Genomic DNA, 27985 nt, shown 5'->3' with positions numbered 1-27985 from the left:
CCTCTTACAATTAAAATCTGAATTATGTGTATTTATCCAGCCAGACTCCCTTTTTCTATACCTAAAGGTCAATACCACTTAACATAAAACGTGTCTATTATCAGAAATACAAAATATTCTTAGTAACTGAAAGCAGACAGCATGCCACAGACTTGATGGGGACAAATCCCTCCAAGCCAAAAAGGTGTTGATTGATTGAGCTTTAATAGTTCATGGGAGGATAAGGCAAAATGACAAGCGAGAATGGAGTTGTGCAAGAAAGGATAATTGATAAGTAGAGCAATACCTCTCTTTTGATTGTGCCTACCTCATCTTGGGTAGGCCTCCTACGGAGGCACATTGGATTGAAGGAATTGACACGAAGGATCTGAATACCTCGCTTGATGCTGAAGTGATGCAACTCATTGGTCACTTTTAAGGCTAGCAGATCATCCTGTGGGAAATACAAAGCCTAGGTCATTGACTCCTTTGTTCTCTTTCGAAAAAGACACACTTGTATCTTCTTTACGCTATTACTGCATTTATAATAAGATCAAATGTAAAAGGCTTCTTGAGCTTCAAGTTATGCAAAAGAAACACAGTAACATTCAGGATAATCATTAGCAACAGAATAATGCTTTTCTTTAAACACAAATCTACCAACCATCAATGACAGTTATTACTTCCGACTTTTCATGTTCAATATAAGGAGTTACTGATTACTGCAATATCCCAATTATTGTGAAGATGAGAGATTAAAATACAAACCACTGTGATTAGAAAACAAATCCTGATAAATTCTTCTTGCACATTGTATCCACTTAAAATGTGTGCTAATTTTAACATTATAACAACTCAGACAAATGTATGTACAAGCTTAAGGACATACATACATAAAAGATAAGTATTTTTCCATCTTAACTTCACTGGTGATGGAATACATATTTTTTTACGAATATTTTGGGTTTTTTTCCTGTTAATTCCTAAATACTGTATAATTACCAAAACACTAAAGACATTCTAATGGAGAAGTTTGTTTTACTGATGCAATAAAGTTTTCAATCATCATGATACATAAATTATCACAGCCATAACAAATGATACATACTGTGTGGCATAACACATGAAACTTTAGGATTTATTGCTTCCTAATGTGTCAGTCTATACAATGCATGCAGCACTTTGCTCAGTATTATTCAATATTCCAGTTTTGTGCTTTCCTAAGTACTTACCACCATCAGAACATGAAGTAAACAACCATCCACCCTGGCATTAGTACTTACCACCGTCAGAACATGAAGCATTCGACCATCCACCCTTGCATCATAGAATGTATCTTTGTACTGAGGAAGCCCTATGTCATCCAACCAACCTGAAGAATAATCCAAATATCAAAAAAGCCACATGTAACAGCCAGCTACTGTATATATTCACACACAAACAGCACAGACCCAAATCTGCTGTCTATACTGTGTATATATTCACACACAAACAGCACAGTCCCAAATCTACTATCTATACTGTGTATATATTCACACACAAACAGCACAGACCCAAATCTACTATCTATACTGTGTATATATTCACACACAAACAGCAGTCCCAAATCTACTATCTATACTGTGTATATATTCACACAAACAGCACAGACCCAAATCTACTATCTATACTATGTATATATTCACACACAAACAGCACAGATCCAAATCTACTATCTATACTGTGTATATATTCACACACAAACAGCACAGACCCAAATCTACTGTCTATACTGTGTATATATTCATATACAAACAGCACAGACCCAAATCTACTGTCTCTAATGTGTATATATTCACACACAAACAGCACAGACCCAAATCTACTGTCTATACTGTGTATATATTCACAAACAGCACAGACCCAAATCTACTATCTATACTGTGTATATACTCACACACAAACAGCACTGTCTATACTTTGTATATATTCACACATAAAAAGCACAGACCCAAATCTAGTGTCTATACTGTGTATATATTCACATACAAACAGCACAGACCCAAATCTACTGTCTATACTGTGTATATATTCACATACAAACAGCACAGACCCAAATCTACTGTCTATACTGTGTATATACTCACACATAAAAAGCACAGACCCAAATCTACTGTCTATAATGTGTATATATTCACACAAACAGCACAGACCCAAATCTACTGTCTCTAATGTGTATATATTCACACAAACAGTACAGACGCAAATCTACTGTCTATGTGTATATATTCACACACAAACAGCACAGACCCAAATCTACTGTCAATACTGTGCATATATTCACACACAAACACTATATCCCACCTTATTTCTTATTATTAACTCATATATGCAAATAAAACTCTTTACTAAATAACATATTTATTCTGAATTAGTTTTTTGGGGGCACATATGCTCTGTGATATGTTTCTTCATTCCTTCTTTCAATTTAATAATGGTAATCAATGCTTATATATATATGGTACAATAATGCCAGGTCAAGTTGACTCGTGTAAGTTTCACTGGTGGGAATGGAGATCATAATTTGCTTTTCAAGAAAAATTCTACAGCATTCAGTGATCATTCATGGGATTTAGGAAGCAATTCACTAACAAGCAAAGCATGTAAAGCGTGGCAAAAATAAATTTCTGAACTTCTGGTTGATGGAGATGTACTATGTGAAGCTATCCATAAAAAGGGGAGGGGGGATTTAATTCCTGAATGTGTGAAATCAACGGTCGCTTTATACATCACTTATCTTACATTGCAAAGTACAATCATTGGGTTTTAGTATTAAAATGTCATTATCTAAATAAAGTTTCTTACAAAAATATTAAGTGGAAAATAATATACATAATATAGATTTGCTTAATATCTGATGTTTCTATTAAAAAAAGAGACTGTAGGAAAGTAGATATTTTACATTTGATAATGCATTTATTTCAGGTGACAACAGTTAGACCTATGCAGTAACGCTGATGCGCAATGCAATGACCATGGAAGTAGTGCAAAACAGTCATGTACATGTAATGATTTATTTTGTAATATTATGGCTATATTGCTTGTTGTCAATAAAGTAATCAATATCCCATCTTTTTCAATTTTCATTACCTATTACATTAATATTGAGATTGGTGATTTTTTTTTTGCGACAACCTTTTAAAAGCCAGGACCATCCCTGTAATGTGTATGCTGTAAGTTCAACAGCCACAAGAGGCCTCATTGGCTGGTTGGCTGCTGTGATTGGGATGAGTGCATGCATGGCATTGATAATTTGTTGTGAGCATACAATCAGTGGTAGTTTTCAGCAAGCATGTTAAAAAGTATTTACTTTTAAGAATATACTGTCTTTCAATTAACCCCCAAATCAAATGTTTATTCCTTAATTTCCACTATTTAATTCTGATTTAAAATTCAAGCCATGTCAAGATGAATGTTATGGTTAAATTTATATTTTGGACATTTGTTTACATCGGCACTGATTATTTCTGCTGATACCGATTATACCGATTGTTCCAATAATCGGCTTGATTATGAGTATGGCCGATTAATCAGTACAGCTTTATCTATACTGTGTATATATTCACATACAAACAGCACAGACCCAAATCTACTGTCTATACTGTGTATATACTCACACACAAACAGCACAGACCTAAATCTACTGTCTATAATGTGTATATATTCACACACAAACAGCACAGACCTAAATCTACTGTCTATAATGTGTATATATTCACACACAAACAGCACAGACCTAAATCTACTGTCTATAATGTGTATATATTCACACACAAACAGCACAGACCCAAATCTACTGTATATATTCACACATAAACAGTACAGACCCAAATATACTGTCTATACTGTGTATATATTCACACACAAACAGCACAGACCCAAATCTACTGTCTATACTGTGTATATATTCACATACAAACAGCACAGACCCAAATCTACTGTCTATACTGTGTATATACTCACACACAAACAGCACAGACCCAAATTTACTGTCTATACTTTGTATATATTCACACACAAAAGGCACAGACCCAAATCTACTGTCTATACTGTGTATATATTCACACATAAAAAGCACAGACCCAAATCTAGTGTCTATACTGTGTATATATTCACACACAAACAGCACAGACCCAAATCTACTGTCTATACTGTGTATATACTCACACACAAACAGCACAGACCCAAATTTACTGTCTATACTTTGTATATATTCACACACAAAAGGCACAGACCCAAATCTACTGTCTATACTGTGTATATATTCATACATAAAAAGCACAGACCCAAATCTAGTGTCTATACTGTGTATATATTCACATACAAACAGCACAGACCCAAATCTACTGTCTCTAATGTGTATATATATATGACTACATTCACATTTGTTTTTCTATGGTGATTTCATGCCAAAGTATCAGGACTATTTGATATACAGTGGGACCCTGCTATAATGAGATAATTGGGGGTAAAAAAAATTGGATCGCATTAATATCAGGGTCACATTAATGCGGGGTTTTACAGTATTTTACTTTTTTCAGAGAACAACTCATTTGGCACATATGCGTATATTCATGTCTTATGTATATGATGAATAGGGTGTCAACACCGTTTACTATCGTGCTGTCGTGGCATGCAGTTCATCTATAATGCATGTAATTCCATTGAAATATTGCACACAGATTTACAATATTCAATAATTTTTTTCCCAGATCACTGTGACTGAATTCAATGCCTAATATACAGCATAAACAGAGTATCAACACCATTTACTTGCCGTCTGATACTGTACCATCGGGGCTTGTAATTAATCCATAATATATGTAATTCCATAGCAAAAATTGCATATATATTTAAACTTTTCAATAATTTTGTCACACATCATTATGTGTCTGAATTCAATGGGAAAAATTAACAGCAAAATTAGGTTAAGAAAGACGGAGCATGTGTATGGTTCATTACATTCCAGGGTCTATGAACGACGTCTGTACAAATTTCATACCGCTTAAATTTTCTCATATGCGTTTCCGTATACATTTATCCATTGCAAATTTCCAATAAGTAACGCTTGTACGCCTATTCGTTTGAACGACACAGCAAGAATAATTAACAATCAACACATGCTTTGAGCGTGCATATAACTTTTACTTCAGATTTTGTGAATATTGAAAGAAACGTGTGAAAACTACTATACTAATCATTGCACAAAGTGCTGAGAATGACTTGCATTTGTGAACTTGCTTTTCCATAATGGTAAAATAATTTTATAAAAAAATAGGAAATTAATAACGAGTTCATAAACAAACACCATACCCATGTAAAACCAGAGAACTAAGTGCAGTAGGCCTGCAATGGTCACGAGTCACTTTTATAAAAAAATTTAAGCTGAACACATGTACAATTTCATACCCTTTCAATTTCCTGCTAATAAAGCAGACATTATTTACTGGTCAACTGATTGCGTTAATTGTATTAATTTTGAATTCATAAGCGAACTCTTCCCCAAATGATAATAAACATTTTATAACTATTTCTCGTACTCTAAAAAAGTATTTTTCCGGGTACAAGAAAAATATACGTACATGTATTTAAAATTTAAGAACCACGCCACCATCATATTAAATTCGAATTCATACGCGATCTCTTCCCCATAATGATAAATTTGTTATACACTATTTCATGTACTTTGAACAAAAAATATTTTTCCATATGCGAATGAATATACAAAATTTCGGAAGCCATGCCACAACCACATTATATCTGAATTCGCGTTATAGTGGGGTGTGTTATAGTGGGGTTCTACTGTATACTACATTTCTTCCACAAGGCCTCAAGTTCAAATTTCAAATAGCAGTACAAAGGGTTCTGGTTAAAAGTATTTAGAGCTGTAAGCTTAATTTTTGCCAACCTTAAATAAATCTTATGAAATGTGATGTCTCACATGCTCACTTATGATTTAATATACCTACCCTTGAAAAAACTTGAAAAAATCTAACATATGATCTAAAATTGACCCCAAAATTGTTCTGTCTAACGAACAAATGACTTGTCCCTGCTGTAAAACCTAAGATGGTCTTCCCTGTTGTAGGAGCATCAAATGGTCTTTGATAAAGGTGGCAAATATGTACAGGTGACTACCATTGCAGGCTTGACTGTATTACCGGACTATGTCAAATACAAGGTTTAAACTTACGCGTGACCCAATTATGATCAAGCTCAGAAACTCTGTCACGATTTGGGTTTTCAGTGCTGACTAACTGCAATGCCAGCTGCAATTTCTTCCTGTGTAAAGGATGTCTCAGCCCCAGTTCCTGCAAATGCAACATAATTAACATAAAGAATAAATGCCTGTACAACTCTATATATTCTTGTAATTGGAATTTTTAACTTGGATCAGGAAAACTCTTGCAAGATGACTGTTAGAATTTTATTCACAGCTAACTGATGACTAGTCTGGCTTTCAATTAGTTTTTAAAAAACATCTAGAACAAGGAAATAAAACAACAAACAAAATTAATTACTGAATACATTTCAAGTAAACAAAAAGGTGGCTGGGTAACAGCAATATTACCAAATAATCTGACTGATCAAGATCCACTAATTGGACCAAATCCAGACAAGTTTTTACCTTTTCAAGATCATGTGATGACGCCTTGAGAAGCTGATCCCCATGCCGCACCCAGCGACGACACTCAGTAAGGTACATGTTCAGCCCTATTTCATTCATCCATGCCACGACCCGTTCTGTGTCCCATCTACCAAAGGGCAAATTCATATCACTGGAAAACAAGATATATCTGGTTTATTTTTAAACATTTATGTAAGGATTTTCACTCCTATTTTAACATTACTGAATTATACAATTTCAGTACAAATTTCTTAAATCAATTTTGAACAAAAAAGTAAATAAGTAGCAATAATGCCAGTCTGGTGTACATACTCAGCACTACGGATATCCCTGGACCAACCAAGCCGTGCTGTGGCAGTTGCCCTCACCCCTCCTCTGCGGAACTCATCCAGCCTCTCTCGTTCATGGAAGTCCTGTGATCCACTCCTTTTTAATCTGACAGCAGAAAGACAATTTTATTCCAATATACATGAAAAAGACACCTACAAAAATGAAGCCCTATAAAAGCAATACCTTAGAGAAAACAGGCAAAGATAGTCTAGCAGTTAAGCCATTTACATATAATCTTTAGTTCCTTTTCATGTACTAGCAACGCTGATGAACTGGTAAAGACAACATCACTAAAGCTATGTTGAATTGTGAATAGGATGGATTCTAATGTAAAATACATGCTGAACCTTGCTGTTTAAAATACTGTAGTTCCAGTGATGTTCTGTTCCAGAACATTTGCTTTTTCTTTAATATTTCTCTGACCTTTTAATTGATTCCAAATTCAGATCAATAAGGCATGTGAATCAATAAGGCATGTGAATCAATAAGACATGTGAATCAATGAGGCATGTGAATCAATAAGACATGTGAATCAATAAGGCATGTGAATCAATAGGGCATGTGAGGCTTATAACACTATATGTCATTTTCTTAACATAATTGTGATGAAATATGTATCAAAGGTTAATCTTGGTATATTACTTCAAGGAGTATATCTATTGAAACCTAAGAAGGATAAATGCGTAACTTCTGTTAAAGATATCACTAAACTAATTGGACCAATCACTTTTCAAGATATCACTAAGCTAATTGGACCAATCACTTTTCAAGATATCACTAAACTAATTGGACCAATCACTTTTCAAGATATCACTAAGCTAATTGGACCAATCACTTTTCAAGATATCACTAAACTAATTGGACCAATCACTTTTCAAGATATCACTAAACTAATTGGACTAATCACTTTTCAAGGTATCATTAAGCTAATTGGACCAATCACTTTTCAAGGTATCACTAAGCTAAATGGACCAATCACTTTTCAAGGTATCACTAAGCTAACTGGGCCAATCACATTTCAAGGTATCTCTAAGCTAACTGGGCCAATCACTTTTCAAGGTATCTCTAAGCTAACTGGGCCAATCACTTTTCAAGATATCTCTAAGCTAATTGGGCCAATCAACTGTTACTGCATCCTACTGCAGTCACTAAGAAAACCATTCAGATTTATTCTTGAGATTTTCCCTGAAGAAATACCAATGAAGAATAATTACTTGCATTAAAAACAAAGCAGCATTGTCATCTAAACAGAAAATAAAACGGTTTTCCAAGTTCAGCCTCATGTCTGCATAAGATAAAAGAGCAAACAGGTGTGATCTGGTAAGTTCTAAAAAGTAACTGCACTCAAATTTCCAATCATTTCATTCAAATGCAGCTAATTTTAGAAACATGAAATATCCTATACACTTAACTGGCATTGTGCCAAGGTTTGTGATTTTGGTGCAACTGAATTTATAACATTGGATTTCAAAAGAAAAATGAAGGAAATATATAATGAACTTAATTAGTATAGTAAAACCTTGAAACAAAGTTGGCCATAAGAAGAGGAATTCAACTACTTCTGGCATTTTAGAGATATTGCAATAACCTTCTCATTTATGGGATATGCTGAAAATCTCCCCCACCCCCAAAATCCACTCACTTGCCAAAGAAACGTCTGAGGCCTTTCTTCTTCTTAATGTCTGGGTGGGGCATCCCGGTTCCTCTGAGATGTAAACCATCTTCGTCATCTGTTGCAATCTCTGTGTGGGCTGCAGAAGGAAATAAAAACTTTGAGATGAAGATTTATACATTTTAATCAACATATGAGTCAGACAATGTGGATCTAACCTACAAGTGACCATGCTCTGACATGCATAACTCAGTTTTGCCAGATGCACTGCACAGACAGTGAACAATACACAGCCAGATACACTGCACAGACAGTGAACAATACACAGCCAGATACACTGCACAATACACAGCAACCTCTTGAGAATCATTCTTGCTGAGTAAATAAAACCCAAATCATTGTCAGGACAGTTAAAAGATGTGACTACTTATGCACATACATGCACATGAATAAACGTATCATGGACTACCTCGTACTGTTGACTGCATCATCGACTACCTTGTACCATTGACTGTATCATCAAAAACCTCGTACTGTTTACTTATCATCGACTACCTCATATTGCTGACTGTATGATGAACTATCTAGTATCATGGAATATCTAGTGATGTTGACTGTGTAAAAGACTATCTAGTACTGTTGACTCTATCATGGACTATCTAGTACTGTTGACTATCATGGACTATCTAGTACTGTTGAATGTATCATGGACTATCTAGTACTGTTGACTATCATGGACTTTCTAGTACTGTTGACTGTATCATGGACTATCTAGTACTGTTGACTGTATCATGGACTATCTAGTACTGTTGACTGTATCATGGACTATCTAGTACTGTTGATTGTGTCATGGACTATCTCTTACTGTTGACTATCATGGACTATCTAGTACTGTTGACTATCATGGACTATCTAGTACTGTTGACTATCATGGAATATCTAGTACTGTTGACTGTATCATGGAATACCTCGTACTGTTGACTGTATCAACTACCTAGTGCTGTTGACTGTATCATGAACTATCTAGTACTATTGACAGTATCATCGACCATCTCTTACTGTTGACTGTATCATGGGACTATCAAGTGCTGTCGACTATCATGGATTATCTAGTAGAACTGTTGACTTAGGGATTATTTAGTACTGTTGACTGTATCATGGACTATCAAATTGTGTTGACTGAACATGGACTATTGTGTACTGTTGATTGTATTTAAATTAATTCTGCACATGTATTCCATAATGGATAAAGTTTGATCCATATCCCAAAACCTGAACAACCTGTATATAAATTGTGGACTGTTGTAATGAAATGCTAATCATCATCGATGGTTGAAACCTGAACAACCTGTATATAAATTGTGGACTGTTGTAATGAAATGCTAATCATCATCGATGGTTGAAACCTGAACAACCTGTATATAAATTGTGGACTGTTGTAATGAAATGCTAATCATCATCGATGGTTGAAACCTGAACAACCTGTATATAAATTGTGGACTGTTGTAATGAAATGCTAATCATCATCGATGGTTGAAACCTGAACAACCTGTATATAAATTGTGGACTGTTGTAATGAAATGCTAATCATCATCGATGGTTGAAACCTGAACAACCTGTATATAAATTGTGGACTGTTGTAATGAAATGCTAATCATCATCAATGGTTGAAACCTGAACAACCTGTATATAAATTGTGGACTGTTGTAATGAAATGCTAATCATCATCGATGGTTGAAACCTGAACAACCTGTATATAAATTGTGGACTGTTGTAATGAACTGCTAATCATCATCGATGGTTGAAATGTGAACAACCTGTATATAAATTGTGGACTGCTGTAATGAAATGCTAATCATCATCGATGGTTGAAACCTGAACAACCTGTATATAAATTGTGGACTGTTGTAATGAAATGCTAATCATCATCGATGGTTGAAACCTGAACAACCTGTATATAAATTGTGGACTGTTGTAATGAAATGCTAATCATCATCGATGGTTGAAATGTGAACAACCTGTATATAAATTGTGGACTGTTGTAATGAAATGCTAATCATCATCGATGGTTGAAACCTGAACAACCTGTATATAAATTGTGGATTGTTGTAATGAAATGCTAATCATCATCGATTGTTGAAACCTGAACAACCTGTATATAAATTGTGGATTGTTAAACAGCCATAAAAAATTCAGGAAAACCCCATTTAGCACAAACCCCCTGTATCGAAGTTTCTCCATGTTAACACAAAGTATTTTAAATGTCCAGTTTCATCAACATATGCACACTTGTTTGTCAGGAAGAACTGATTTGTCAGGAAGAACAGCTTGGATCCATAAAACTTACAGGATATATATATATATATATATATATATATATATATATATATATATAATGAAGGCAAAGCCACTTACTTAAAACTTGTTATTGTACAACAGGTGTCTAAGTTCACAATCTGTTAAACAATAATGAATTTATCAACAGTGTATATCAGCTGCAAGGCTAACATGTGCAATGATCATTACAGTAAATGGCTAAGTCATCTATTATTAAAATAAATGGCATTTTACTTGTTCACTCTCAATTTGTGTTATTGCAGACATTCAGGGTCACTGAAAACTGATAAGCATAATGCCAGTGTATTCAATTCAGACAATATGCTAAAATGCCTGCCTCATTTCAATTGCAGCCAACATAGCCAATAATAGAACAGACTGAATCATGTATATCAAAACAGACTGATTCCTGGATCTATATCAAAACAGACTGATTCCTGATCTACATCAAAACAGACTGATTCCTGGATCTATATCAAAACAGACTGATTCCTGGATCTATATCAAATCAGACTGATTCCTGGATCTATATCAAATCAGACTGATTCCTGGATCTACATCAAAACAGATTGATTCCTGGATCTACATCAAAACAGACTGATTCCTGGATCTATATCAAAACAGACTGATTCCTGGATCTATATCAAATCAGACTGATTCCTGGATTTATATCAAATCAGACTGATTCCTGGATCTACATCAAAACAGATTGATTCCTGGATCTACATCAAAACAGACTGATTCCTGGATCTATATCAAAACAGACTGATTCCTGGATCTATATCAAAACAGACCGATTCTGGATCTATACCTTAACAGACTGATTCCTGGATCTATATCAAATCAGACTGATTCCTGGATTTATATCAAATCAGACTGATTCCTGGATCTACATCAAAACAGATTGATTCCTGGATCTACATCAAAACAGACTGATTCCTGGATCTATATCAAAACAGACTGATTCCTGGATCTATATCAAAACAGACTGATTCTGGATCTATACCTAAACAGACTGATTCCTGGACCTATATGAAAACAGACTGATTCCTGGATCAATACTGAAACAGACTGATTCCTGGATCTATATCCAATCTGATCTATGTAACTGAACTAGTCTCTCTCTTATTTTTACAACTGCAGGGTTCTCAACAGATTTCAAATCTGAAGAGTTATTTGACCCTTGAATCCATAATCTCAAGTGTCAAAATGAAAATCTCAGTAGCCAAAACTGAAATTTCAAGAGTCATTTGTTTTTGAGTCTTGATCTCAAAGCTGAGATTGTTTGTTATTCATGGAGCAAACTGATCCTCAAGATTTCTTGTCTCATGTTAAATAATGGGAATCACTTGTACAGTATTTTGTAACTGATCCTCAAGATTTCTTGTCTCGTGTTAATAAAGGGAATCACTTGTACAGTATTTTGTAACTGATCCTCAAGATTTCTCGTCACGTGTTAAATAAAGGGAAACCCTTGTACAGTATTTTGTAACTGATCCTCAAGATTTCTTGTCTAGTGTTAAATAAAGGGAAACCCTTGTACAGTATTTTGTAACTGATCCTCAAGATTTCTCGTTTCATGTTAAATAAAGGGAAACACTTGTACAGTATTTTGTAACTGATCCTCAAGATTTCTCATCTCGTGTTAAATAAAGGGAAACACTTGTACAGTATTCTGAAACTGATCCTCAAGATTTCTCGTCTCATGTTAAATAAAGTGAAACACTTGTACAGTATTTTGAAACTGATCCTCAAGATTTCTCGTCACTTGTTAAATAAAGGGAAACACTTGTACAGTATTTTGAAATTGATCCTCAAGATTTCTCGTCATGTATTAAATAAAGGGAAACACTTGTAGAGTATTTTGAAACTGATGCTTAAGATTTCTAACAAAACTAGATTTATTCTCCTTGGGCTCAAAATTGTTACTTATTTTTTGGAGTCTGAGGGTTGAAATGATCATCAACAGCCGGTCATTTCTGAGACTGAGACAGGAAAGAAAATCTACTTCGTGATTGATTAATTAATATGATCCAGTGTATGACAATTTAATGAAGAAGGAAGAGATATATATCTTGTAGTTCACTGCAAAGATTTAAAAAAAAATAAAACCCACACACAACCATTTTTAGTTTCATTCACAAGATTACTAATGAGTAACCACTGATTACATTAATTGTGACTGTAAGTTTTACACTTAACAGGCATTCAATGGTTTTCTGGTCCATGTTTCCCCCTGAATAATTTCATTTTTGAGAAGAATGGAGGATGCCTTCTCCCTATCAGCATTAGAATGTGGCAAAATAACCATACTCAGCCTGTAAGAAATAAACTCCAGTTTTTCTGTTGCTGGGTTTTTAAAAATTACCGACTGTTCTCTAATACTCCTCCAAGCCAAATTCATCCTAAAGAGAAAGTTTCTTAGTTGGACAAGTTATGTATCCCCCAATTTCACGTTTCTTAGCCACTTTAAAAAAAAAAAAATTCAAACTACTGGTATACAGTGGCACTAGGCATGAACTGAACTAAAATATGTATCGACTACCCTTAAATATTCCTCTATAATGTCTTAAGCAACGAAAGAACAATTCAACAATACAAAAATCAGTCGATTATCATTAAGACTTGAAAGCCATCATGAACCACCTCTGATGCCTTGATTACTTATAACACCACATAAAACATCCCAGAAGACTCGTTCCCACTCATTACTGTAATATGGGAGGATTATACATAGTATACTGATTATTTGTGCCTTAAAAATAAATAATTTTTATTTTTCAAAAGCAACAGATGGTAACTTTAAAATGGTATGTGCAGTGACCTGTTGGCTCTGCCCAGTTCATATTGATTTTACATAAGGGCCAATAAGGGGTAAAGAGTAGTATGGCAAATGTCAATCACAGGTGCATATATGGTCAATTAGCTATGGACAGTATACACTCAGACTTGCCAACCCTAACAGACCTCAAGGCAGTAGATTTTTTTCTGTTCATTGGACCAGTTTTCAGTGAGGCGTAACAAAATATCATGTACTGCTACTGTCAAGTTGGAAAGCATGCATTAAAATGTAAAAAAGTGTGATTCAAGACTGATGCAGCAACGGTAAACATTGTGTTCAACTCAAAAAGTTTGGAAAGTTTACATGAACATTAATTACCTCTAGTACAGTTTCAAAGATTAATGGCAACATGATATCTCTCAACGTAGTCCTTATAAATCATCTTTCCCTCCATGTGGCATATTCAAATCAACACATCATGTCTACTAAATGTAACAGTTGCCCTTCTTAAATTTTTCCCCAAAAAACTGAATATTCCCTTTTATTCTTCTTTACTATTAAAACTTTTTAAGAGGTTTATTATCACATCTGTCGTGACATGTAGCTTGTTTAAAGCCATTTTTTAATTACAAAAAGCAACAGCTTATGGGCTCAAGGACTCAGTTCCCACAGTAAAACCTATGGAAACACCATGATATTAAAAATTCAATAACTTTAAATTTCTGAATGCTCATGATCAAACCTATATTTATCAGTATAGATGAAACCTGGATGACAGCTTCTGTAGAAGAAAGGATTCGAGCCATGGCATTTTCTGAACCTACATGTGTTTGAAACATGTGCTTTCAATTCCACATCAAAGAGTCAGGTACTAATTTTAGTAATGAGTGTTCCAAACTCATGACTGTTAAAGGACTGAAATTCCATCAGGAAAACAATGTCTCTATTTTTTTCAATTCCAACTATGATAAGCTCTCAAAAGATTCTTTTCCCTACAAAATATCTTCATTATCAACCAATCCTGACCACCCAAACCCATAATATATACTCTATTTTATGTTCACCCATTTCCAGGCTGGTTCCCATTTTTCCATATCATTAGTACAGTGTGTCCTATATTATGCAGACATTTTGCATTACAAAATACATTCAGTTTAGAGCATCTGAGGTACTCTGGTAAAGTTAGTCCTGTTCCCTGACCAATTCCAATGAACCTAATATAAACCTGGATCCGAATAAGAAACAGACAAGCCATTATCTAGATTTTATCATGAACAATAAAATTTTGATAATCGATGCTTTTAAGTCCATAATTTAAGGGTCATTTCCATAAGACTACAGGTAAAATCATAAAGTTTGGCAGATATGTGCTTGGTACAAAATTAGGCCAGAGACGAATCATGAGTAACTAAGACTGATGCTCAGACCAAAACCAAAGTTTCATAAAAAATGAACAGGTTGTAATTTCAGTGTGTCAGAAACAGGTCAAATTTAAATTCCACGAATCAAAAACAGTGGGTACACGTCTACTAAGAACCCTGCATGTGTGAAATACATTAGCTTAGTTGGCAGAGTGTTGAACTCAATACAAGGGCTGCATGTTTGATATATGTCCAAATCAGCTGCCTTGGTGAGCCCTTGGAAAAATGACTTAGCTCCCATTTCCTCAGCATAACAAAGCCAATAATGTATTAAATGCACTGTTAAAGCACACACATGAATACACATACAAATACACACACATACACACATACAAATACACACACACACACACACAACTATATATAATATACTTACTGATCATCCACTGAATGATGTGAGTTGCCTTTTATAGTAATAAATATTCCAACCAAAAGCAGACAATTTGTAGTAAAACTGATAGCTTTACAACACAGCTCCTATGAATAGGACTGAGTACATCAAGCAAGGGCAGATATCATCCATGTATGTATGTACAGGACTGAGTACATCAAGCAAGGGCAGATATCATCCATGTATGTATGTACAGAACTAAGTACATCAAGCAAGGGCAGATATCATCCACGTATGTATGCACAGGACTGAGTACATCAAGCAAGGGCAGATATCATCCATGTATGTATGCACCACTCAGCTCAGCATGTACTCCCATGATGAAGACAACAACCAGAGTGAATTCCTATTCCACCAAAATGTTTTTCTGGCATATGCTGAACCTTATGAGAGGATGAATGACCTTGTACTTCCTCAATTTAGTTTCAGACAGAGATGATTATGATCAGCTCAACAAATTACAGAAGGATGTTAAGATGGATTTTACTTCATGAACTGGGTGCAATGTGCAGATGTAAAGGAGGAGAGGAGCTTGATGTCTATCTCTTTAATGAATGACGAAAACAAACAGCAGTAAATTGTCATGAGGTGAAAGTGGTTCAGTTTCTACCACCTGTTTAAACAAGTTTCAAAATACCATTTACAAAGAGAACACACAGAACCGGCTTAAAAATCATCATCAGAAATCGAAATATTGCATGTATTTACTTTTTTTACAGACTGCTCTAGTGGCATAAGTGGTTAGAGTGTCTGCCTCATTGTGGTAGGTCGTGGGTTTGAACACAGGCCGAGTCATGCCAAAAGTCTTTTAAAAATTATACAAACAGCTGCCTTGCTTGGCACTCAGCAATCAGGATAGTGTTAGGATTGGTGTCAAGATAATGTTACTGGGTGGGACATGATGCTACATATCTGCGGCATGATACCTCAGTGCTAGACATTACTATAAACTGTCAGAGTGCAGACATTGTACCAATATGACTAAAGAATTTTTAAAGCTACATTAAAAATCCAATCACACAATTTTTTTAATTAAAACTTACACAAAATTTCCACCTTGAAAATACTCTGAATTCACTATTTTTCATAGGGGACCAATTTTCAGAGATTTTGTGGCTGCTACACAAAGAACCCTGGGGCCCCTTTTTATATTGTGAAATGCAAGTACAAAATTTATGTCCCTCATACTGAGCATTATTTTTCTACATATCAACAAAATCACTCATGCTTTTAAATGGTGGTTATTAAAGATGTACTGTAATGAACATGTTTCTGCATATTTTCTGATTACTTGTAATGTATTATGACACTTAACCAATATGTGGTTATGAAATATGCATCTTAAATCTGGCCATTTTTTATGTTTTACTGTCAAGATAACATCAATTGCTTGATTCCATTTTTTAACCAGAAATGATCTGTAATGAGCAACCCACAATGAAACAGAATACTGGCATAATACGTGTCTAGTTGGTAAGGAATGATTATGAAATAAAATATGCACAACAAAAATGTCAATTTAAAACAAGGTAATAATTACAAGAAAACATTTTTTACAAATAGATTTTTATATGGTTTATACTGATTTAATATTCCGAAACGTTCTTAATGTGGCAGTGTTATCTACAGTTATGGCATTTTCCGGCAGATTTGGTTCGGAGAAAGTCTACATAACACTTGAGATGAATTAGTAATGATTAAGAGAAGAGGATGAAGTGGTGACCTTTGTTTTATCTTTGCAACATTTAGTATGGGAAATAAACTCCCAAGCTATGGCAAAGTGTCTTTGCCAAAATGTGTGATGACTCTTGTTTTACCTTTGCAACATTTAGCATGGGAAATAAACTCCCAAGCTATGGGAAAGTGTCTTTGCCAAAATGTGTGACGACTTTTGTTTTACCTTTGCAACATTTAGCATGAGAAATAAACTCCCAAGCCATGGCAAAGTGTCTTTGCCAAAATGTGTGATGACTTTTGTTTTACCTTTGCAATGTTTACCATGAGAAGAAAACTCCCAACCTAAGTCAAACTGTCTTCACCACGGTGATCTTTGTTTTAACTTTGAAACATTTACCATGGGAATAATCTTCCAAGCTAAGTCTAAGTGTTTTTACTACTTGAAATTTATTTATTCATTTACCATTATCTAGTGACAAAAAACCCTACAAACAAGAGTATCTTGAAGTGTTTGACATTCTACTGGTTGAAAACAATTTCCATGAATTCATGAACATTTCTTACTTTTAACTGCTGAGTGTTCGAAAATATCTGACATTCTTCAGCAATAACAAAAAATTTCAAATTAGCTGCTGTGGTGGCCATATTGATGTCAGACTGACATCATTTCCTTTTTGAGCAAATTTTTGACCATCCTTTCATGGGGAATAGTGATTAGGTTTTTAAGATGGCTGTAAGGAAGCCATGTTGGAAAAATGATTGCCAAGATTATCCTTTAGGACTAACTAGGTATCATAATAAGTCCAGCAGTAAAAACCCCAAGTTGATATTGCCACCCATTTCAGAGAGTAAAAATATTATTTTCAAGCTGGCTAGTATGTGACCATATTGTGGGTCAATCTGCATCATTTCATTTAGAAAGAACTAGACATTAAAAAAAAGACTCATCAAATGAAAACTGAATATCAAAATTACTTTCCTTTTAAGAGAAGCTATAACAAAATTGTTAAGATGGCCACTGGTTGCCATACTGGACATAAGAACTGCACCATTTTAATTTAGGACCAACAAGACATCTTAGAAAGTCTTCTGGTGAAAATCCCATTTTGAAAAGGATTTCTGTTTTTAGAGAAGTAACAATAACAAGATTTCAAGATGGCTGCCATGGTGGCCATAATGGATAATCACATTAGCACCATTTTCATTCAGGGTCAACTTGACATTATAAAAACAAAGTCTTTTCATGAATGCACAATGTAGCTATGACCAGACATTCAGAAGGAATAGTGAAAATAATATTTTAAAAATGGCCACATGGCCATTATAAAAAATCTTCTGGCAAAAACACGATGTCAATATGGCTTTCTGTTCAGAAGGTAATGCAATAACAAGATGGCTGCTAAGGTGGCCATACTGGATATCAGATCAGCAATGTTTTTAATTAGGACATCATAAGTCTCTGAGTGAAAACCTGCTGTTAATATGATCATCCAATCATCCACTGGGGAGAAGTAACAATAGAAAAGATTTTCAAACTGGCTGCTATCATGGATATAATGGATGGCTGAGCTGCACCTTTTTCTTGACCAACTAGTCCCTGGGATGAATGATGAACAACAGACCAACTAGACCATGGAATGAATGTTTATGTGTGCACTGCAATCCTCAAAGTTGTTTATGATGTGCTAACAAATGGATGAATGATGAACAACAGACCATGCAATGAGCTCTCATGGTTTGTGACCAGAAGAACAATACTATCGCATTAATAAATAAATAAATAAATAAAATAAATATATATATATATATATATATATATATATATATATATATATATATATATATATATATATATATATATATATATATGTGTGTGTGTGTGTGTGTGTGTGTGTGTGTGTGTGTGTGTGTGTGTGTGTGTGTGTGTGTGTATACATACATACACACACTGATGTTGGGCAGTTCTGCGCATGTAAGGTTCTGTCACCAGTATTTAATGTAAAACACATACCAAATTCAACTGACAAAAGTAAAATACTGCAATGCCTACCACCCCTTAGTTTTAATGATTTGTGATATGTCAGCCTATTCTGCGAATAGCTTTGAAAAGATGCAATGTTTATGCATCGGGCTATGGAAATGAAATATATTACTTTGGACTCTTTCTGTTAGCATTTCAGTCGAGTAATTAGGTCAGGTTTATAACTGGTTTTACAAAACTCAACGTAATAATGCCAATAAATGGCAAGACATTAAGCAAACTAAACCAATCTTGTAAAAATTAGTAAAGTTCAACATTTAAAAAAAAAATATACGTTATTATGTTGAAGAGAAACAAAAATGAATAGGATGTTAACATCCTGTTTATGGGAAAAATATTGTTAAAGAATTCAGAAACAGAGTATACGCTGGGGAATTTCTTCAGAATCCTGTTCGAGTGCAAATTGAAAAGTTGGACAGCAGACAATAAAGTAGGTGTGGGACAAATTCTTACAAAATTAAAAACTTGGATTAAGATGCAGCATTGTTTTAAGGTAAACATTTCCATCTTTTAAATAATGTATTTATTTGTATGATTCTAAAAGATAAATATTAAATAGGAGTTTCTGGGTTCAAGAAGGTCAAGGAGTGGGTCTTCATGTTGACATTTAGAATCCATATTTTCAGTCAGTTGCATTTAGATTAGAAACACGGGATATTTTTGTACAATTTTTGAATATCACTTTCCTTAATTAAAGGACAATCATTCTTTCTTGATACAAATTGCATTTTAGACCCAAAACAACACATGATCCAATGTTTACAGAAATGACATATTGTTGTACAGAATTACACGATGTGCAGAACTGGCCGACTGGGTGGTATATATAGTGTGTGTGTGCGAGACCTAATGAACAAATAAAATGGCCCCAAAAGGACATTATGTAATTGCTAATAGATGACAAATATAAATTAATAAAAACTAATTTTATAAAATGTGCAAGAAAGGCAATTGTTTTATGTGTACTCCTCAATTTCCCCCACCAACCCACCAAATAAATACCTGTACATAATGTAACAATGAGACGGCTGGTTCATTATTTGGTATCCCATTCTCGCCCAACCCATATCTAAACATATTAAATGCAGAATAAAAAGATGAAAATGTTGTTCTGTACTTAACCTGTATCCAAGACATTTGGAATGCCTTTTATTTACTAACTGTTAATTACAGACTAATTGCTCATCTCTTGGTGATATAATTACCCAAGGGTCAACCAATATACCACACATGATCTGGGAAATTAACAAATGCTTCAAAAGTGCAAAAATAATAAGTCTAAATTGTAAACTTGTGACATGTCAAGATGAAAAAATAACTACTTGGGTTTTTCACAGTACTGCCAATAATAGGCAGTGTATTGCCCAGGGGTGCAAGACTGAGAGTCAGAAATCTCCTTGGTGGCAAAACTGGGGGTCAGATTGAGTAAAAAAACAAACTTTGGGATCAAACTGGGTGTCAAATTAAAACTTTAGGGGTTTATGAAGCACAAATGAGGGTAAAGGGAATATATATATATATATATATATATATATATATATATATATATATATATATATATATATATATATATATATACATACATATACATATATATATATATATATATATATATATATATATATATATATATATATATATATAGATAGATAGATAGATAGATGACAATAGTTATAGTTCTCATTATGCTTATATTTATAGACTTTTATTCTTTTATTCTAATTCTGACAAGAATGTTTGATAGAATATGATTAAAAGTTATACTGGGTGGTAACTTTAATAACCAACAGATATTTACCCTCTGAATTTCCATCTCAAATTCTATATTTATTTTAGGCTAGCAGTATGCTTATCATCTACAGATTATTCTAAAACTGTTCAACTTCTGAGAAATTCTATGTGATGAAAAATTTTAAGACCGGATGATGCAACTGATACAGTATTGAACACGGACCTCACATCTTTCAAAGCAATTCAGATAGGCGGAAATGATGTTAGTGAGGGTCATAGCCTGGATGACGATTATGTTCTTGTTGTTGTTATATGGTTTGACGCCATTTTTCAGCACAAGATAGGCTATACATAGCTATACATGGTGGCCAGTATAAATTGTAAAGAACCCAGGAAAACCATGGAAAGAACCACCGACCCACGAGAAGCTACTGGTGGGCTTTCCTACATACCCACATTGGCCAAGCCCGAGACTTGAACCACAGACAGAGGTGAGATGGCAGTGATCCATAACAGTGAGCACTTTAGACCACTCGGGGCACCAAGACGATTGTGAAAGTCTGCTTTACACTCTGCATTCTAAATGTTCAAGCAACAAACTGGTGTCTGGGATACCTCTTTGTGTTGATGCACAAGTGAACTCAATAAATGAAATACTTGTTGACCTATGTGAACAGTTTAATTTGCTCTATACAGACCAGTATCATTCCTTCTTTTATGAAAACACAGGAAATAAAGTCAACCTAAAACTGTATTCTAAGAACAAAATTCACCAGAGCACAAAAGGAACTGCTTTATTACTTAGAAATACAAACTGCTATACCCCTATATTCAGGAAAACATCCACTAATTGTCATTTTTGTGGTGAAACAGGTCATGTAACAGACACCTTATGTATATTTAATTGTTAGTTTTTAAAAAAAATTATTCCAATTGCATGCTACTGTAATGTAACTTTATTTACTGGATTTGACATTTTCCAAAAATTAGTTTTACCTGTTTTTTCATTAACACCTAATAACAGAAACTTTGTATCTAACTGCTCACCTAATTCCTGACCTTGATTCAGAAATCAACGAGTTTTAGTTAACAACTTTTATTTTTATATTTTATATTATTCTTTCTTAGTGTAAGAATCATAGAATGAAACTGAGGCTGTATGTGATGTTAGGCATTTAAGGTTTCTATGTGGTTCTAGAAACATTATCATGTGACCCTCATACAGGCATCTGTTTTGCATCTTAAATTAGTGAATAACTCTTTTCTACAGAAAATTTAATCAGTTGGGCAAAAAACCATTAACACTTAAAGGTATTTTGTTGTGACCAGTTTGAGGTGAAATTCTATTTTATGGAATTATTCATTCTTTTCCCTGGAAATATTTAAGTGCTCATACAGAATTCTTGGGCAAAGACATTTATTGAAATTTTATTTGGAATTCAAAACTGAAATATTATTTTCTGTGGTTCAACAAGCAACTGCTGACACATCAGAACAACACAGCATATGTCATCATCCTCCATCTTGGATTTTTTATCACAACTCCATCTCAGATTTATTTAGGACTCTTTATTTCTAGGACTTCTATTTTTTAATTCTTGGACTATTTTTGGACTTGATTCGTACAACCATAAGTTCTTTGTCTCATTTTTACCTTGTTTTTCTAGGAAAATAAATTGTTAAATTTTACTAAACTTGTTGTCTTCACTCTTTTCTTCTTACTGTTTTAAGAGCCTAAAACATAACAAACTGCTTAAGGAAGATTTAGAAATGATCATATTAGGTGATTTTAAAATTGACTACATGAAAACTCTTCCATTAACATGGATACGAAACTCTGAAATATACAACTTTACACAAATAATTAATACCTCAACTAGAGTAACAGAAAAAAGTGCTACTATCATTGACCATGTTTATACTAATTAACCTGACAACATAAGTGAAATTAATGTGCCAGAGTATGCACTGAGTGACCACTATTCAGTCGGCATAACTATACATGTTCCCAAATTGTCTAAAAATGGTTGCCACACTGAAATACAGTACAGGGACTTTAAAAAGTTTGATGAGGAAATGTTCATAAATGATTTAATTGCAAACCATCCACTCAGTTTGCAATATAGCTGATGTCAACACTGCCTTAGACAAATGATAGCATATGTCCAATGCAACCTTAGACAAGCATGCTGCAATTAAAACGAAAAGGGTTAAACACCAAATTACACCCAAGTGGATTAGCCCTGATATCAATGAGGCTGGGCACCTAAGAGATAATTTTCAATAATAAAAAAAGACATGAAAAAGTATAGAAAATGGAGGAATAAAGCTAAGCATTTCATAGATAAGGCAAACGAAGAATACTATGAACACGCTATTGATGAATGTACCAGTACTAAGACATTGTGGAAGTGTCTAAAAGTGCTGAACCCACTCAAGAATTGATGTTTTCCCCCTATACTTAAGCAAAATGATGACATAGCAATGTTTGCTCGAGACATTGCTGAAATTTTCAATAGTTTCTGCACAAGCATCCTCCAGTAACTGTATTCAGAACCAGACTAACATCCCAACTGAGCTTGATGCTTTTCTATCATTTATAAGAGCTAAAATTCATGATGATAAATGCTTGTCACTAGCTAATGATACTGAAGCTGAATGTTTTTGAAATGCTCAATACGTTGAGCGTTAATAAATCCTCCGCTCTGGATGGTATTGTCCACAAATTGTTAAAACTGCTGCACCAGTAATAACAAAGTCATTGATGCATATCATAAACTAAATTACAATGAGTGGTAATTTTCCAGATACCTTGAAATGTGCAAAAGTTAGACCAATATTTAAAAGAGGAAAAAAGGAGGATCCTGGGAATTAAAGACCAACATTCATTCTATCTACATTATCAAAATCATCTGAAAAGGAAGTAGCTATGCAGCTATGATTTAAAAAAAAAAAAATTGACACTCTATTTCATAAGGCACAATCAGAATTTAGAAAGTACCACTGATACCAAACAAAACTTACCAAATTAACAGATCTTTGGCCATACAAAATGGATAATGGTTCTATGACTGGGGTTGTTTTCTTCGACTTGAAGAAAGCCTTTCATCTCATTGAACATGAAATTCTGCTACAAAACTTTTAACTGTTTTGGATTTGACAATCCATCTTTAAACTGGTTTAGAACATACTTAAACCAAAGGTCTCAACAAGTAAGCATTGGCAATATTAGCTCTCAACCTCACACTATTCATCCAGGGGTCCGTCCAGGGTCAGTTTTAGGCCCTCTCCTCTTTCTTTTCTATGAAACAATCTACCATTAAATAATGAATCCACAAATACAGATTTGTTGGCAAATGATGCAACCTTGTATACATCTAGTCCTGATACTGAAGTTATCCAAATGAAAATAAACTGAGACCTTTTTAGAGTCCAAAACTGGGCACAACCAAAAAGGATGGTAATTAATGAAGGTAAAACAAAATATATAATTTTAGGGACATCACAAAAACTATACAAGTTAGGGAACCCAGAACTGTCTCTTACAATAAACAATCATCAGTTAGAAAATGTCAAATAAGAAAAACTTGTAGGTGTGTCTGTAGATAATAATTTACATTGAGATGACCATATTGACAAGCTTTGCAAAACACTGTCACCAAAAATCACTCTACTCAACAGAATAGAGACATATCTACCTACAGAAACTTGCAATCTATACTACAATTCATATATTCTTCCAGCAATGGATTATTGTTCAAATGCATAGAGAAATGGCCAAATATCAGCTTGACAGGATTTATAAACTTCAGAAATGGGCAGCACACATTATTTTAGATGCAGCTATCAATCATCTGCCAAATGCATTGTTTACAGAACGATAAAAAAATGGTTCACAATATATGAAAGAACAGATTTTCACAAGGCAGTTCTTATAATATATATAAATGTATATATAAATGTCTACATGGAACTGCACCAGAGTTTCTTCAGGGTTGATTCAGGTCTTTTTCAACACAGTACCTGTAGAGATCAATATTACATATAAATCTTCAAGCACCAAAACCAAGAACAGAGCAATTTTAAAAAAGCATCCAATACTCTGGTACAGTTGTGTGGAACAAGCTTCCACTATATATAACATCTGCTGAAAATATTACAGTAAGAAGAGTGTGCATGTGTTATCATGAGTGTGTATGTGTTACAAATAGATAATGGAATTTAGTATTTTAATACTGAACACATTAAATGAACAATAATTACAGTTATCTTTCATATAATGCACATTATTTTACTCTTCTTTAGAGGACCTCAAGGGAGAATAGTCCTTAACTAAATAAATCACCTTCGGTAAATAAAGTATTATTATTACTATTACTAATGATATGAATGACAAAACCTTTTAAGTCAGGGAATATTATGTAAAATGATATGAAAAAAATATACTCTGCATAAAGACCTATAAACAAAACCTTATTCTGAAGTCTCCCATAGGCAAGCTTTGCAAACATTTCCCCCAAAACGTAGTGGAAAGTACAGTATTAGTTTCTTCAGTTATTTCTTAGTTAAGTGTAAATTACTTAAATACGAATAGGCATCAAATGTAACGTGATTTCATGACTAGTTCTTTGTTTTAATTTTCCTTGTTCATAAAAAACTTCTGAAGCACTATTCCAGTTTTACAGACCTGTTTACCATGACAGATGTCAATCAATTGTTGCCGAAAGCCCAATCTGTAATTTTAGACCTGTTTACCATGGCAGATGTCTATCAATTGTTGCCGAAAGCCCAATCTGTAATTTTAGACCTGTTTACCATGGCAGATGTCTATCAATTGTTGCCGAAAGCCCAATCTGTAATTTTAGACCTGTTTACCATGGCAGATGTCTATCAATTGTTGCCCAAAGCCCAATCTGTAATTTTAGACCTGTTTACCATGGCAGATATCTATCAATTGTTGCACAAAGCCCAGTCTGTAATTTTAGCCACCTGTTCGTAGTTTGCCACACAAAAACTGACAGCTGGTCTAACATCAACAATTCTGAAGCAACTCACAAAGCATACATGTAACTATTTCTAGCAGCACACAATTCTCCAATATTAGCTGACATCTACTTTTCTGTTACCCATATACCAGCAGGAGATTGCATAAACTGGCTTTGTAAGATCATAACTCTTTGTGCATACCTTCAGCTCTGTTAAGACCATCTATTAGTCTAAGTGATCATACATGCCATTGACTAATTTTATTTGTCAACAGTTCATCACAATATCAAATTCAAGGGATTCACATGTAATGACAATGCTTATAATCATATAAATGTTTAAACTGAGTGAAAAATAGCATTCCCAAGCATTTCAGTGATAAAGGCAAAGAACCTAATAAATGAATGGAACTATGGCATGCAGAATCTTTGCAGAAAAAGCCATTAAAACTGATACATTGACCTACAAAATGTATTTACGTGAAATATTTCAATAAAATTATGGTGAAAGTATAGAAGTAACAGCTCTGGTTTTGCAGTATACACAGACCTGCACAAAAACATCATCTGCAAATTACTGCATGCACATGATATTTTTCCCGTTTTCTGGCAATATGATAGGAGTCTACAATTCATTCATGAATTCCATCATTAAAAAGATATTCAAATTTGTTTAATTTAATTATATTGTCAAATAAAGACCGTTTCTCAAGCGATAGTCTACGCATCCTTTTAACTTTGTAATATCAGCACCTTGTCGCACTACACCAAATGAATTTGACTGTATGTCTTATAGAAAATAATGCTTAAATTACGGACTGACAAAATAACCAGAAAAATATGGAATACAATTACTGTGGTCAAATCTTGACATGGGATTGTCCGAGTTTGATCCAGATGCATGCTTCTTATTAGATTCATTGGAGTTGGTCAGGGAACTAGTGAAACATAAAAGAAGTATCCCAGACTTTTCAATTTGTTTTCATGCAAAATGCCTGCATTGTCAAGCTACTGATTTCAGTTTCTTCTTGGTATGTTGTCATAAATCCAAAGTCATGCTGAAGCCAAACGGGCCAATCAGCCTTTTAAAATGTTCAAAAGAAATATTCAGATTAATTGGAAAAAAACAGGAAGGTCAACAATTACAGTTAATGCACACCATATCTTGACTTCAGTACGACTTGTGATAAGAGAAAAAGATTGTTGCTGCCACATGAATTAAAAATGATCAAGCAAGAAGTTGTGGAGCTCCAGTGCCAACCCTAACAAAACCTCCTCAATAAACAAACATATTTCTATAATTTGTGCTTTATTCCGTAATTCCCTATTTCAAGAGTAATTTCTGTAAGACTTATGGCAAAATCCTACAGGTTGGCAGGTCTCCAAATTGTTGTTTCTGAAACTGCACTGGAGGTAAGGTCAAATTTGAGGCCGAGTATAATATTTAACTTTGCTGCGTCAGATCACAATTCGTAACTTTACCAATGTATGCTTTCTAATTTGACATCATAGTACATGATATTTCTTTATACATTTTTTTTTTGTTTGTTTGTTTTGTTTCTGTAGGGTTTAGCGTCATTTTTCAGCAAAAGATAGGCTATACATGGCGCCCAGCATTAATGGTGGAGGAAGAACCCGGGAAAACCCTGGAAAGAACCACCAATCCACAAGAAGCTACTGGCAAGCTTTCTCACATACCCACATTGGCCGAACCCGAGACTCGAACCCATGCAGACAGAGGTGAGATGGCAGTGATCCGTAACACTGAGCGCTTTAGACCACTTGGCCCCCATACATTTTTGAAAATTTGGTCAATAATGACTGCCTTACTGAGAAGGTCTTGTTACGCTTAGCAGGTATAAGATGTTGATGCTACATCAGTCGACCTCTTGTGAGACCCAAATAGAATAAGTAAAACCCATCGTAAGTAGTCAACTTTGGAATGTGGACAATGTGGCCTTCAAATCAAAGACAACAGATTGCTGAATTGAGATTCATTTTCATAATAATTACATTTACAGTGTCTTGACTA

General features: G+C 34.2%; 1 protein-coding gene across 7 annotated transcripts in view; it reads right to left on the bottom strand.

The window, feature by feature from the left end:
* LOC149792522 (liprin-beta-1-like) overlaps positions 1-27985 on the bottom strand; it is a 195395-nt gene that overhangs the window by 43823 nt on the left and 123587 nt on the right. For 5 of the 7 annotated variants that reach the window (XR_016423582.1, XM_089971141.1, XM_089971145.1 and 2 more), the window contains 6 exons: positions 8619-8727; positions 6959-7081; positions 6647-6797; positions 6212-6329; positions 1263-1351; positions 287-433 (listed from right to left, as the gene is read on the bottom strand). Coding sequence is in view for 6 of the 7 variants with exons in the window: in XM_089971141.1 (XP_089827267.1) it covers positions 287-433; positions 1263-1351; positions 6212-6329; positions 6647-6797; positions 6959-7081; positions 8619-8727 (737 nt within the window). In the remaining variant the exon portion in view is untranslated. The remainder of the gene's footprint in view (positions 1-286; positions 434-1262; positions 1352-6211; positions 6330-6646; positions 6798-6958; positions 7082-8618; positions 8728-27985) is intronic. The other 2 variants (XM_089971143.1, XM_089971146.1) reach the window with 1 other exon arrangement.

The sequence above is a fragment of the Sinohyriopsis cumingii genome, chromosome 9 (assembly GCF_028554795.1).
Source record: "Sinohyriopsis cumingii isolate HCF-2022 chromosome 9, ASM2855479v2, whole genome shotgun sequence".
Taxonomy (NCBI): Eukaryota; Metazoa; Mollusca; class Bivalvia; order Unionida; family Unionidae; genus Sinohyriopsis; species Sinohyriopsis cumingii.
Note: the sequence above shows the minus strand (reverse complement) of the source record. Positions and strands in the feature narration are given on the sequence as shown.